We start from the raw sequence: 15,943 nt of genomic DNA on the forward strand, positions 1-15,943 counted from the left end.
TTCTTTTTTTAGGAAATATCAGCAAAAAATGTACACATAACGGTTGGTCAGATATCTTTCCAGAATTATTCTCTGCTTGTGGATACCAAGAAATTGAGGATGATACGGTAAAACAGATAATGGTATTATTCAGAATCAAAAGAACTGAAGAATCATCAGGGTTGGTTGCTGGTTTTTTGAGGGCTGTTGGGCAAGACATCCTCAATGGTCCCCTTCCCTCAGTGGGTCTACTTTCTCATCACCAGCTTCTCTTGCTTCTCTCTTGCTCCTTTTTCTCATCATTGCTTAGGGTGACCATATGAAAAGGAGGACCGGGCTCCTGTATCTTTAACAGTTGCATTGAAAAGGGAATTTCAGCAGGTGTCATTTGTATATATGGGGAACCTGGTAAAATTCCCTCTTCATCACAACAGTTAAAGCTGCAGGTGCCCTGCTGTCTTTTAAATCTGGTCACAGTATAGCTGCAGTATAGCAGCTTTAACTGTGGTGATGAAGAGGGAATTTCACCAGGTGCAACATGCATACAAATGACACCTGCTGAAATTCCCTTTTCTATGTAACTGTTAAAGGTACAGGAGCCCTGTCCTCCTTTTCATATGGTCACCCTATCATTGCTACCAGCTGCTTGCTTGACAGGCAGAGAGCCAGTGAGTAAGTAGGCCATGGCATGTGCTACTCCTCCTCACCACCACCACCACCACCATGACTGTCTGGGCCAGAATGAGAGACAGGAGCATGAAGAGGTTGCCATGGAGAGAAGGAGGAGTAACTCCAGGGGGACTCCTGTCAGTGGCTCCTCAGCAGGTGCCTGACCATGCTTACCTTTGACACCAGCTCTGAGAACCATCTTCAGTAGAACATGTACGATGTCTCCACTGCATGGATAAGAATTGCATATGATCATTCAACAGTACAGTTAGATTTTATTCATTTTATTCTTTATATCCTTTTGTTTTATTCTTTTTCCTTACTCGTCCTTCCCGTTCCTTCCAAGCTAAAAGCTGGTTCCACTACATTTATTTTAATTTTATTCTTTTAAAAGCACACATTTAAAATCAGATTAAACATCAGTGCTAAAACCACATGTAAGATGGCTTTTTCACAGCTGGCACATGACGGCATGAGCCGGTCGAATTCTGGACAGTGTCACTTGGGATGAGAGGCATGGGATCGTAACGTTTAAAGCACCTGCCATATTAAAAAGAAATGTCCTGTATGCAAAACAATAAGCTAACTCATCAGGTTGAAAGTGTTCACCAAACTGTCTCACCAAGTTGCTAGTTTGTTCCATGTGAAGGGTTTTAATTTATTTTTTACTTGAGGAGAAATTCAAACATCTCTCCCCCACCTCCCACCATAATTGTGTCACTTCAGTCTTGTTACCTCATCCTGCGAAATGTCCAGAATGGCTTCTTCAGAACCCCAGCCTGGAATTTTGCGATCTATGAATACGTCATATTATATGTGTTTGCACCTGTGACCCTTTGTTTAATCTATCTTTGGTAAGTAACCTTTTTGGCAGAGACTTCAGCCATCTTTCCTTTTGTGAGTTTTGAGAGCTATAATTAGCTCACTTCTGGTTTTTCTCATTTTGATCTATCACAGCCATGCGTGCAGACACAGGCAACTTGTGATTCTTATGTAGGGGGACAGCAATGGTGTGTAGATATTTGTGAAGATTTTTTTAAAGCTTCAAAAATAAGCACACAAAGAGCCTTTAAAAAAACAATTAAGCAGGTGGATTTCATTTATTCAGGGATTTTAAAATGCTAAACAATATTATTTATTTATTTAAAATATTTATATCCCGCCCTATATCACTAAGATCTCAGGGCGGCGTACAGATAAAAACATACAGTATAAAACAATAAATATACACAGTTAAAAACAAATAAAACCATAATCCAAGTTAGAACAATATATAATTTAAAAGCAATAGATGCAGTTAAAACAGTTAAAACAATGTGCCAATGAGTTTAACCATCAAAGGCTTTGTTAAAAAGCCATGTTTTTACTTGGCTTTTTAAGAGTCCTCAAGAAAGCAGAATGGAAAGATTCTGATTCTTCTAGCTGGTAAGCAGTATATATTCTTATGAGATACTGGGCCTGTTCAGACAGCATGATAATCCTTGGTTAGGCCACTAACCCTTTAGCAGTAAATGGTTAGTGAGCATGTTTAAACTATGGTTATGTAGCCACCATGGTTAGGAATGGTTCACACAACACATGAATTCATGGGTAACATGACATGCTAAGCCACAATGTTTAGCTCAAAATGCTTAACCACCATGGCTTAGTGTGTTGTCTGAACAGAGTCATTAAAGTTATTCAGGGCTGGTGTCAAGAGCTGGCATGTTTGAGCATCTGCTGAGGCCCAACACTTGCGTACTTGGCAGACAGGGAGCAGTAGATGCCACTACATATTTTCTCAGTTGCTTTCTGTTGGCAAGCAAGCAACTAGTAGCAATACGGAGGAGGAGGAAGAGGAGTTGGAGCAGCATCAGCTGGCGAGAATGCTTTTAAGAAGGTAGACTCACTGAGGGAAGGAGTCCACTCAGGATGTCTTGCTCCTCTGAGTTGGGTCCGATAATATTTGTAGCTTTATGGGAGCTTTTCTGCTTTGCGATGGATGCATGTCATGTTGTGCTGTGCTGTGCCTGGCAAGCGCCCGACTAAGCTGTGAGGCTGTCTGCCCTGGTCTGGAGTCTCCATTGTTGCACATCATGGAGGATCCAGAAATTGTGTATTTCCCACATTACATAAATGGCAGCCCTAAAGATGGACAGCTGCTGGGCAGTTGCCGAGCTATGGGGTGGTCAAACAGTGGGCCCACAAATGCACCTCATCCCAGTGCCGCAGACTCAGTCAGGTGCCTGTGACATCCCTAATCCCACCTTAATGAGGAAGACTGACTGGATGGCTTGTGTGCTTGCTCAGTCTTGTGTCTAGGTGCTCACTGTTGATGGGCAACTTCAAGTCCCCTTCCTGGTCTCCTTTCTTATGGTTCTTTGTCTTTAAACTGGACAGACTGGGTAATCCTTCACACAGAGCATGCCTTCAAAGTGAGGGCTGTCTCCCGTAAAGTAGGAGACATGGTGACCCTAAAGCGGGAAGGCAAAGCTGGTGACAGGAGCAGCGGCACCACAGGTGGACCTAGGTGAGAGCAGGCATGGTGGTGCTGTCAGCACAGAGGAAGGCCCACCAAGGACAAACTGCCTGGCCCCCAAAATATGGAGCCGAGACTGAGCTTTACGCTCCCCTGCCCTCAAGAGTATGTTCTGATTCATCCGTTCCACCAGACCTAGGCACATATGCCACTTCCTGTCTCACTTCTGCTGATTTAGCTCTTCCTTGCCCAATCCCCATATTTTTCTTTTATTATACTTAACGTTCTAATTTACTGGGAGAGGGAGAAATTGAATATTTGATCACACATTCTTGCCTTCAGAATTGATGTGCAAGGAGAATGAAAATGCTAATGAAGCATCAATGCCTGGAATGAATTTTTGCAAGCTTCTTATCTCTGAAACAAAGCAATAAAATTTGGTTTATTAAAAATTGTCCTTTTCATTACATAATGTAAACAAGTCTTCTAAAATACCGTAGTGCAGAGTAGAAGGAAGATATGACATTTGGTTATGGTTCCTGCTTATGCCTGGCAGAAAGTGACTGTGGGTGCTTGACTTTCACCTAACAACTTTTCCAGAAAAAAAGTGAATATATTGTAATTAATTAATATAATTCCGTCACTTATTCCATTTGATGTTGAAGGCTCAGGGTGGGTCCCCTCTCCCCTGCCACACACACACATTTTCTTCCTCCCATGTCACAAGTGACAGATCACAATAAGAAATATGGCTTGTTGTTTTAAATCACCTTTTGCTAGGGATGGACGGATTTCAAATTTGGTTTATCTCAATTTTTCACTTTTCCAGTCTTAAGTTTGGTTCATTCCAAACTTTGAGGATTTCTTGTTTTTAAATTTGCAAGAAAATTCATGCCCCTTTTGTGTGCAATTCCTCTGGTATATGCAGTTTTGTATGCAATTTTGTCTAATATACATATTTTTGCCAGTATTTTCCTAATACAATACATTTTTTAACATTATTTTTGCTAATATACAAATTTTTGATTGGCAAACGGCCTGGCGCCAACATTGTTATCTTTTTGGTTCCAGGTCAAGACTTTTCTCTTTTCCCAGGCATTTAACAGCATTTAACAATGCTAAGTTTGTTTGTTTTTTAATGGACCCCAGAACTGTTGTTTTTTAAATGGATACCGTTGTTTTTATACTGTTTATGTTTTTGATGGTTTTAAATTTTGTATACTTTTTAATGTTCATTTTTTTAACTTTTGTAAACCGCCCAGAGAGCTTCGGCTATGGGGCGGTATATAAATGTAATAAATCAAATCAAATCAAATTGCAAAATTTGGAGAAGTGCAAATTTTGAAGGATAATCGAATATCAGTGCAAAATTGAAAGTGCAAAATTAGGTAAATTCACATAAAATGCAAACCCTATAAATTTTTTCCCACCCCCATCCCACCGCATTATAGTACAAGCATCCATGGCTTGTCTGACACATTCATGTTCTTCTTGAAATAAGCAGGACTCCACAGGTGTCCTATGACAGGTAGAGGAGGGTGGATGACAAGACCAGGGAATGAATAGGTAGGACTGGTAGTTGAAATGGCATATCTCCATGTTATGGCCTTTTAATGCAGTGATTTACTGCAGTAATGATAGTGTATTTGCATCTTTATCATTTGCTTTCCTTTTTGACTCAGTTTGCCCTCCTGTATAGCTTAACTAGTATGTGCTATGAATATTAACAGTTTTCTCTGCTGCTTCATATGACATGGTCCTATATAGATAGGCCCACACCTCAATAAACCTGCTAAGGCACTTCCAGACATAGCATTTCGTTGGCAAGATTGGCACTCCAAATCAAGCATCTAGTTCCTGGGAGCTACTGACCCTTGAACTGGGAAGCTTTGGGTTTGTGTGCAGCTGCCCCCATCTGGCAAACCACTGAACTGCACATTGTAGCCTCTGCATAGGCGATTGAGACCTCAGACTGCCTACTCAGGGTGGAGATTGGATTTTCCTGGACAAGAAAGAGGATAAGAGGGCTTCCTGTCCCAGTTAAGGTTTGCTATAGCAACAGAGTCTTCCTGAGTGCCCTTTATCCCTTGTTTTGTCCTTTGGTCTTGATGACTGGCTTGCATCTTGATCCTGCCTTCTGGTTTGTCCTTTAGTTCAGACCGGTGGAGCTTGGTGACTCCAATGTCAGTGCTTCGCACCTTGGACAGCTCCATTACAGTTCTGATTGGTTCTGATTATTATTATTTATTTATTTATTTATATAGCACCATCAATGTACATGGTGCTGTACAGAGTAAAACAGTAAATAGCAAGACCCTGCCGCATAGGCTTACAATCTAATAAAATCATAGTAAAACAATAAGGAGGGGAAGAGAATGTCAACAGGTACAGGGAAGGGTAAGCAGGCACAGGGTAGGGATTGAAACTCGGAGCGGACTCACCGCCCCACTGACATCAGAGCAACCAGCCTCTACTGGTCCTGACGACTGGCTTGTCTGATGGCTCATTGGTCCCAGCTCCTGGCTCAGCTGAGACCGCTACCCACAGCCGGTCCTGACACCAGCCATCCACATGTCCAGAAATTTGAAATAGTCTAGCAAGCTCAGCAGGCAAAACTACCACCAAAATAGTGTCTGTGCAAAAAAAGGAAGTGCTCATTCCCTTCCCCCCCATACTTCCTCCTGTGAGTTATTGTTATATTTGCATGTGTACACACACACACACACACACACACACACACACACACACACCCTTCCTGTTAGGAGTGACTTGACAAGCGTCCTTAGTCTCCATGGTGCCTCAGTGTTTGTTTTTTTCTGGTGGTTCAGTAGTGTCTGGAAAAATAAGCGAAGGAGACAAGACAACCCCCAACTAAAATGCAACAATAAAACCCAGAACCAATAAGACCAAAGCCCTTTCTACACCATCCATTTTTCGAGGGAACATCCCTGGATCATCGCTGTGCGTCCAAATGACACACAGGAAATCTCGGGAGCAGGGAGGGATGATCCCTCCATTTCCCCAGGATAACTGAGACCTCAGTTATCCCAGTTTTACCTGCGGTCCCGGGATGATCCTGAGGATCGTGGGCGGTGTGGGTGCCCGTCCCGGCTTCTTCCACCTTCCCTGCGAGTAGCGGGGGTTATCAGAGGGAAGGAGCTGGGACGGGGGGAGTCCAGGCCCCTCGGGGGTGGTGTGGGGAGCAGGGTCAGGGCTTTTTTTTTACCTTAGATTTCACTGGAACGCAAGTGCGCTCCAGCTCTTTCTCTTTAAAAAAAATGGTGGCTGCAACAGGCGCGATGCCCATGACAGCGCAGCCCATGTGAACTGAGGGAGACGATCCCAGAAGCAGGTAAGTCTGGGATCGCCCCCTCTCCCTCCCTCTACACCCGCAGGTGTAGCAAGGGCCTAAGATAGGTCAGCACCTAGAACTCAGCTGAATAGCAAACACATCCAAGCTGTTTTTGCTGCACCTGTAGGTACGCAGCGCCGGTGCAGTCACTGGCTCCCTGGCCTAGGAAATCCCTAACATCAACCGATGAAGGAAACTGAAACGTCAGAAGTCGCTGTTTGCATTTTGACTTTGGAATATGTGGGAAATCGAGAAAAGAATGCTCAGGAGCAAAATACTAAAGAAGTCACATTTCTATGAAATGTCACATTTTTCTATGAAAAATCAGAATGATTCACCTTTTTATTCTACCCTCCTCCAAAGACTGCAAGATGGACAGCATGCACCCCCTCTCCTGTGTTATCCTCACAACAACCTTGTGAGGTAGGCTAGGCTGAGAGACAGCTTGATAGCCTAGTGGGGATATGGACCTGTCCTTACCAGATCCAAAATACAATATTTTAGCCCAGCCTTCCCCAACCTAGGGCCCTCCATAAAACTTCAACTCCCATCAGCCTTAGCCAGCAATGGCCAATGGTCATTGGGTTGTAGTTCAAAACACCTGGAGGGCACCAAATCAGGAAGCTGCTTTATACTGAATCAGGCCATTGGTCCATGTGGCCCAGTGTCGTTGACACTGACTGGCAGCGGCTCTCCATGGTTTCAGGCAGAATTCTTTCCTTGCCCTACCTGGAGAAGCTGGGGATCGAACCGGGGGTTTCTGAATGCAAAGCAGGTGCTCTATCACAATGAGCTGTAGGGGAAGGTCACTGTAATTCAGCATTCCCTGCCTCTCATCCTCCAGATATGTTAGATCACAACTCTCACCATCCCAGTCAGTGCTATGCTGGCTGAGGATGATAGGAATTGTAGTTCAACACATCTGAAGTTCACCAGGATGGAGAAGGCTGCTCTAGCTATTACACTATACAGTTTCTCCTTGTAAATTGTCACAATCTGAAATGTGTTTATTCATCATGCTTTAGAGATCTACCCACATAAAGTGGCCTACCTAAGCAGGTTATACTATTTATAACCTGCTTGTGTTCATGTTATATCCTGGACATCCAAACAATTTTCCTTTCAATTCTTTGACCATGTCACCTTTTTCTTATACCTTTTGGGGTATTATTTATGCATCTTTTACATTTATATCTGCTCACTTGAGGGAATGGTATTAAAGGCAAAACTGAAGTACTTTGGCCACATAATGAGAAGACAGGATACCCTGGAGAAGAGGCTGATGCTAGGGAAAGTGGAAGGCAAAAGGAAGAAGGGCCGACCAAGGGCAAGGTGGATGGATGATATTCTAGAGGTGACAGACTTGACCTTGGGGGAGCTAGGGGTGGCGACAGCCGACAGAAAGCTCTGGCGTGGGCTGGTCCATGAAGTCACGAAGAGTCGGAAACGACTGAACGAATAAACAACAAAAACATTTATATCTCACATTTTTCCCTCCAAGGAACCCAAGGCAATGTACATAATCCTCCTTCTCCCCATTTTATCCTCTCAACAACAACCCTGTGAGGTAGGTTGGGCTGAGAGTCTGTGATTGGCCCAAACTCACCCAGTGAGCTTCCATGGCTGAGTAGGGACTAGAACCCAGATCTTCCGACTCTCAGGCCAACATTTTAGCCAGTACACCATACTGGTTCACACCAAAGATTAGATTCTCTGGCACTGCCTTACCTATTTATCTTTGCTCTTCCTCTTCACTTTCTCTGTTATTGTGGTTTAAATCAGTTGCCTCCTAAAAAAAATCCTCCCAGAAACACATGAAACGCTCAATCTTATGATTGTTTAGACAGAAAAAAAGGCCTTTAACACCCAGCATGCTCCAGCCAGCCATGGTGGGAATTGTAACTCTTTTTTTCCCCTGTCTAAACATGCATAGGATTGGGCCTTAACTTACCAGGAGACTATTTTCTAGCAGTTTAAAGCAAAATAAAAGATTGCTGTGCTTTGAAAGATGGAGCCAAAGAACTAAGTAGCAGGTACAATTTATGATTATGTTGCATGGAGGGAAAGCGATACAGACTAAACACAAGTACACTTGAAGTTCTTGGTACCAGCTAGTTTAGATTCTCCCTAAACAAACGACTCGTTACCAGACAAAAAATGTCTTATTCTAGCATTCCTTTGTATCACCAAGGGTCAGTAGCATTTTTCCTCACTGAAAGTAACACTCATCTATTATTTCAGATGTCATTTTGCAAGAAAGAAACTGTAATACTTGTGTTTCAGCTAAGAAAAATATGAAATCAAAGGTTGGCTAAGGACTTTTACTGTACGTGCATCTTTTCTCCTAGATGGATACATGTCCCAGTGTTCCAGATTTAAGATGCTTGTTAGGGTTGCTATGGGGTTGCATAACCTATGGCTTGCCAAGCTGAGCACCGTCCCACACTATGACTGACGCTTACTTGACAATCCCCACACGCCTAAACCTTTACAGCCAGGCAGCGGAGTTTGCAGCCTGGAGACATGATCACAGTGATTTGCGTAATCATGTCAACTCAAAAAACAGTGCCACTGTGACGAATTCTGGCTCCAGTAGTGGCAATATGGGGTATTTGGTGGTGCCCCAAGGCTGGCAAAAGGGCCCCTCTGGGACAGTACCAGCAACATGCTCACTTTATCTAGAACACCCAATAAGGCCATAGTAGCATAGGAAACTGCCTTAGACTAAGGCCATAGCTAGACCTAAGCTTTATCCCTGGATCATCCAGGGGTCAAACCTGTTCATCTAGGTGACACACAGGGGATCCAGTGCTCAGGCAGGGGCGAACACTGGATGATCCCAGGATAAACCTTAGGTCTAGCTGTGGCCTGAGTCAGCCCATGGGTCCATCTAGCCCAGTATTGTAACTTAGCTACAGTTATCCATGCTCTGATAACCTCTCGTTTGGATTACTGCAATGCGTTATACGTGGGGATGCCTTTGAAAACGGTCCGGAAACTTCAACGGGTACAAAACAGGGCAACACGTTTACTAACAGGGACTGGCCGACAAGACCACATTACGCCAGTCCTTTTCCAGCTTCATTGGCTGCCAGTCCAGGTCCGGGCCCGATTCAAAGTGCTGGTATTAACATTTAAAGCCCTAAACGGCTTGGGGCCAGGTTATCTGAAGGAACGCCTCCTCCCATATGTACCTGCCCGGACCCTAAGGTCATCTTCAGGGGTCCTTCTCCGTGAGCCCCTGCCAAAGGAAGTGAGGCAAGTGGCTACCAGGAGGAGGGCCTTCTCTGCTGTGGCACCCCGGCTGTGGAATGAGCTCCCTAAGCAGGTTCGCTTGGCACCTACATTATATGCTTTTAGACGCCAGGTGAAGACCTTTTCATTCTCCCAACATTTTAACAATCTATAAATTTTAAATAACATGGTGTTTTAAATTTGTAATTTTGCATTGCTGCTGTTTTTATCTGGTTGAGCTTTTATATTGTATTTTATATTATGGTTTTATACTGTTATTTTATACTTTGAATGGTTTTAATTTTTGTGAACCGCCCAGAGAGCTCCGGCTATTGGGTGGTATAGGAATGTAATAAATAAATAAATAAATATTGACATCACTGACTGGCAGCAGCTCTCTAATGTTTCAGGTAGGATTCTTTCCTAGCCCTACCTGGAGATGCTGCAAAGCGGATGCTCTAACATAGAACTATCATAAGCACCAAAGCTATCATTATTATTATTATTATTATTATTATTATTATTATTATTATTAATTTATTTATTTATATAGCACCATCTATGTACATGGTGCTGTACAGCGTAAAACAGTAAATAGCAAGACCCTGCCGCATAGGCTTACATTCTAACAGGCACTGGGTAGGGTAAACAGGCACAGGGTAGGGTAAAACTAACAGTATAACAGTATAAAGTCCAAACAGCATCAAGTTTTAAAAGCTTTAGGAAAAAGAAAAGTTTTTAGCTGAGCTTTAAAAGCTGCAATTGAACTTGTGGATCTCAGATGTTCTGGAAGAGCGTTCCAGGCGTAAGGGGCAGCCGAAGAAAATGGACAAAGCCGAGCAAGGGAAGTAGAGACCCTTGGGCAGGCGAGAAGCATGGCATCAGAGGAGCGAAGAGCACGAGCGGGGCAATAGTGTGAGATGAGAGAGGAGAGATAGGAAGGAGCTAGACAGTGAAAAGCTTTGTAGGTCAACAGGAGAAGTTTATATTGGATTCTGAAGTGAATTGGAAGCCAATGAAGAGATTTCAGAAGTGAAGTAACATGGCCAGAGCGGCGAGCCAAGAAGATGATCTTAGCGGCAGAGTGGCAGACAGAAACCAACGGACTGATGTGAGAAGAAGGAAGGCCAGTGAGAAGAAGGTTGCAGTAGTCCAACCAAATTCTTGGTTTTTACTTCCACCTCTTTCAAGTTAAAGGGACCCACAGAGTGCTTTCATGGGGACCCTCTAAAATCATGGAACAGTACTGTTTGGATCCAGACTCCGCCGTACTTAGAGGAGACCCATTGATTTAAGTGGGTCTACTCCAAGTATGATTGATCCTGGATCCAACACATTGAGGTTGCTCTTTATGGTGGCTCTATGCACACACCCCACATGGAGATGGCATGGTGGCTTTTTGTATGTCCTCTATATATTTTTTTTAATTTATTTATTTATTACATTTTTATACCGCCTAATAGCCGAAGCTCTCTGGGCGGTTCACAAAAATTAAAACCATAATAAAACAACCAACAGGTTAATATATATACCGTATTTCTTCGATTCTAAGACGCCATCGATTCTAAGACGCACCCCATTTTTAGAGATGTTTATTTGAGAAAAAAGGGCATCTTAGAATCAAAGAAATACTTCCCTCACCGCCCAGCCAACCTCCCCCCACCTCTGCGCTTTCTTCTAATGGTTGTGTCCTTTTCTTTTTTCCCTCTGAGAGAAGAAACTGCCGTTTGCGCGGGAAGAGGGGGCGGCGTTGAAACAAAGAGTAAACTTAACTCTCCAGTCCTGCTCTTTTCTTGTCTGTGCACCAGGGGACGACGACACATGAGTAAGTCCCATGGAAATCGATGGGACTTACGAATAAATTTGCCTAACAAAAAACCAGGCGCTTACCCAACCAGCTCCTCACTCACATGGCTCGAGGCTGCTGCAGGAGCTTCCTCTTTTCCTCTTACCGTATTGCTTCGATTCTAAGACGCAGTCCATTTTTAGAGCTCTTTATTTAGGGAAAAAAGTGCGTCTTAGAATCGAAAAATACAAGAGAGAGAGAGAGAGAGAGAGCAGAAATCTGCACTTCCAAGGGAATTCACATGGGCCTCATTTACACCAAGCAGGATATTGCATTATGACAGTGGTATGAAAGCAGTATATAAGAGGCAGGAGCCACACTACTGCTTTATAGCAGTATTGAAGTGCACTTACAACTGTTGGGGCCCATTGACACGTACCATATACCGCTTTCATAGTGCTATATCATGCTTGGTGTGGCTCCTGCCTTTTATATACCGCTTTCATACTGCAATATCCTGTTTGGTGTAGATGAGCTCTGCATAGGAATGGTTGATAGTATTTAAAAACTGCATGGCCCTAGAACAGCCATTCCTGAGCTTGTGCCCTCCAGACTACAACTCCCAGTATTCCTGACCATTGGCCATGCTTGCTGGGATGGATGAGAGTTGAAGGCCAGAACATCTGGTGGGAATGCCCAGATGGCAAATTATTTCCCTTTCAGTGTCCCATTTATGTACTAAAATCAGAAGTTAGGAAGTCAGCAAAGAGTGTACCGATAAAATGCACCATACACAGCTCACTCCAGCAGATCCCATGATGTAGCCCAGCCCAGAACCAGCACAAGATGGAGGCAAACTCAGACAGGATGCAAAGCCAGATGACCATAGATTGGAAAGCACCATAGCTCAGTGGTAGAGCACATGCTTTTCATGCAGAAGGCCCCAGGTTCCATCCCTGGCATCTCCAGGTAGTGTTGGAAAAATTCCCACCTGAAATCCTGGAGAGCTGCTGCCAGGCAGTGTTGACAATACTGGGCCAGATGAACCAATCGTCTGACTCTGTATAAGACAACTTTCTACATTCCTGAATGTTGCATGTTCTGTTTGGTGAATAGAAGGGGAACGGATGGGTATTCACAGCACAGGTTGTCAGGAAAATCATATTTTGCTTTATATAAATCACACTCCTTTGCCTTCCCTAGTACTCAGTGATCATAAGGCAAAAAGATGTGGCAAATAATAACAATCATCCATCATGCTACTGTTGAGCGTCTTAAGAACTTGGGGTCATCCACTGAAATTGGAAGTAGACTCCCGGCAGACAAAAGAAAGCATTTCTTCAGACACCGCGTGATTAATGCGTGGAATGTACTGCCACAAGATGTGGTGATGGCGACTCAATTGGATGGCTTTAAGAGGGGATTAAATAAATGGCAAATAAATGGAAGGCCGGTCTCGGAATGGCTCTTAGCCATGACAGCTATTTAAAATCTTCAGAGGCCCCAGTATACCACTGAAGACTTTGTGCTGAGGAGCAACAGCCTCTGGAGTGCTATTGCCTTTAAGGCCTGCTTGTGAACTTCCCAGTCACAGGTGCAGCAAGAGCTGGACCCTGGAGCCAAAGTCTACGATCCCCTATCCTGGGGCAGTGGGGTGGGGGGCAAATGGCTGATGCTGATCGATGTTGATGCTGTCATGGTTGAGGCTGGTTGCCACAGCATCCCTTTTCCATATATATTTATGGTCCGGGGGCCGTTGGCTGTGCATGTACATCATTAAAGGTGTAGAGTTACTTTATTTACTTTACTTTTAAAATATATTTCCCTTTTCTACCACAAGGGAAAGGAAAGGAACCTCTCGTGCAAGCACTGAGTCATTACTGACTCTTGGAGGGACGCCAGCTTTTGCTGACGTTTTCTTGGCAGGCCTTATAGCGGGGTGGTTTGCCGTTGCCTTCCCCAGCCATGATTACCTTTCCCCCAGCTAACTGGGTACTCATTTTACCGACCTCGGGAGGATGGAAGGCTGAGTCAACCCGAGCCGGCTGCCTGAAACCAGCTTCCGCTGGGATCAAACTCAGGCCGTGGGGAGAGTTTCGGCTGCAGTAACTGCTGCTTTACCGCTCTGCGCCACACAAGGCTCTTTTCTACCACAAAACAGTGCATATTCCCAAGCCAATGTGTGTTTAGTCTCAGGGCTGCAGAAGCTAACTCAGTTCGATTCCTGTAGTTGTGGTGGTGCTATGTTTTAAGTGAGTTTAAAATGCGGAACTGTACATGCTCAGAGTATTTCTTTTTTTTAAAAAAAACAAAACACTTCAGAGTTGGAAAACAGATTTTCCTGTCTTTATTATTTAAAGGTAAATCAGGAATGTAGAACATAAGAACGTAAGAAGAGCCAAGCTGGATCAGACCCCAAGGGTGCTAGTCCAGCACTCTGTTCCCCAACCAGCTTTTGACCAGGGAGCCACAAGCAGGACACGGGTGCAACAGCACCACCCACCCACTCCTGCCCATGGTCCCCAGCAACTGGTGTTTAAAGGCTTACTGCCTCGGATACTGGAATTAGCACATAGCAATCAGGACTAGCAATTGTACAGTATGTTGTACAGCCTGGAATGGTGGAGGTGGGGGAAAAGAGAAATGTGAGTTGTGTGCCTCACAATTGAAGAAATACGTGTGGCCATCTGGAAGTGGGGAGGGTGCTGGAAGACCATTGGGCAGTATCCAACTGGACCACTCCACTTCCACTGTTGCATTCATAGGAAATGAGTGGAAACAGTCATTTCCAGGTCAGGTCAGAGGAGCTCTCTCCTGCACGCTCTGTTAATGTTCCCCATTCTGGAGAGAAGTGTTTCCACTTGTTTCGGGTTATTTTTAGAACCGCAAACCAATGGGCACAAATAGGATAGTACCCATTAAGTTTAGGATCTAAAATTACCTAGCTGCACTTCTGCGCCTGGAAGAACTGTTTGGTTGGCAAATGTGAGAAGCAAGTTATGGGACTAGATGGACATTTGTTTGATCCAGCGGGCCGGTTCCTGTGCTCTTAAGTTGTCGCTTAATGTCAATTGTTGCCAAGCATGCAAGTTCAGCACAAAAATCACACGCCACACGCAACTCATTCCAGAAAGATGAATGTTAGATTCCGGTAGATTCCAAAGGCTCCACAGACCCCGCAGTAACAAATTAACCTTTTGGCGAACAACTTTTTTTTTTTGGTCTTGTTAAACTGAAGTGAGAAATATGCTGTGAAGTGTAAAGAACGCCCTGTCAAACAAGACACAAGCAAGCTAACTTTAGCATACTATAGCCAGCAAGCATATTAATAGAAAGCAGCATAGACTCTCTTCTACATGACTGGATATTTATAACAGAAAGGTTCTTTGGTTGAAATAAATGTACTTTGATCCATGCACACAGTGAAGTGTCACAAAATTGAGAATGGCTTTGAGATTAATAGACAGCAAATCTTACTGAAATAGGATGAGAAATTGCTTTACACCCACTGGGAGTCGGGAGATCCGGGGTCTAGTCCCCACTCGGCCATGGAAACCCACTGGGTGACTTTGGGCCACTCACAGACTCTGAGCCCAACCCACCTCACAGGGTTGTTGTTGTGGGGATAAAGTGGAGAGGAGGAGGATTATGTACACCGCCTTGGGTTCCTTGCAGGAAAAAAGGCGGGATAGAAATGCAACAACAACAACAACAACAACAACAATAATAATAATAATAATAATAATAATAATAATAATAGCCATTTTATTTACTTGATTGTTACATTATTTTCTGCATTGGCAGAAAGGTTGAGTTTTTAAAGAAACCATCGGTTTTCCCTTTGACCATAGCAGCCATTCTTCACTAGCCCATTGCCAGTACTTTGCACATCCTGAGCAGATACTGTGTTTCGTCACTTGGAAGGCAACCAGCCAGACAGGCCATGGGGGAATAGGAGATTGACCCTGCCCACATGCTCTAGTGTGGTAGCATCACAACGCGGGCTGAGTTATCCTCCATATTAGAAGGGCAAATTGACACTGCAGTGACTGCCCCATATCATGCATAACATGTAGTTTGACTGTACGTTTCGGTACCAGGGAAGAGCCAACAGAAGGAGACGGGAAGGCCATGTTAACAAAGCTTCAAGAAAGTAGGGAGGAGGAATAGGAGGTCATTTGCTCCAACTTTCCCCTTTCCCAGCCTAATCAGGAAACTTGCTTTGCTGGCAAACAACTGCTTAATGTAAAGTTCAATGTCCGCTATACCACCACAGTATCATAAACTGTGCTGGCCGGACATTTATGCCTGCATTTCTGGCAGGTGTCTTGGGGCAAAAAATGTGTGTTATGAGTACTCTGTTCTATTTTCAAGAATCTTCTTTCCACTTCCCATTTAAATTGCAACCAGTGAACAATGTTCAATTAAACGTGCTATTTTGATGAGTTCACAGATGCATGTTTTC

The 15,943-nt window shown here is 43.9% G+C and overlaps 1 protein-coding gene across 1 annotated transcript in view; it reads left to right on the forward strand.

Annotated features, from left to right (window-relative positions):
• VIPR2 (vasoactive intestinal peptide receptor 2) overlaps positions 1–15,943 on the forward strand; it is a 79,182-nt gene that overhangs the window by 48,262 nt on the left and 14,977 nt on the right. Inside the window, exon 4 of the mRNA XM_063125905.1 lies at positions 13–107. Within this exon, the coding sequence (XP_062981975.1) occupies positions 13–107 (95 nt within the window). The remainder of the gene's footprint in view (positions 1–12; positions 108–15,943) is intronic.

Source organism: Elgaria multicarinata, chromosome 1 (assembly GCF_023053635.1).
Source record: "Elgaria multicarinata webbii isolate HBS135686 ecotype San Diego chromosome 1, rElgMul1.1.pri, whole genome shotgun sequence".
Taxonomy (NCBI): domain Eukaryota; kingdom Metazoa; phylum Chordata; class Lepidosauria; order Squamata; family Anguidae; genus Elgaria; species Elgaria multicarinata.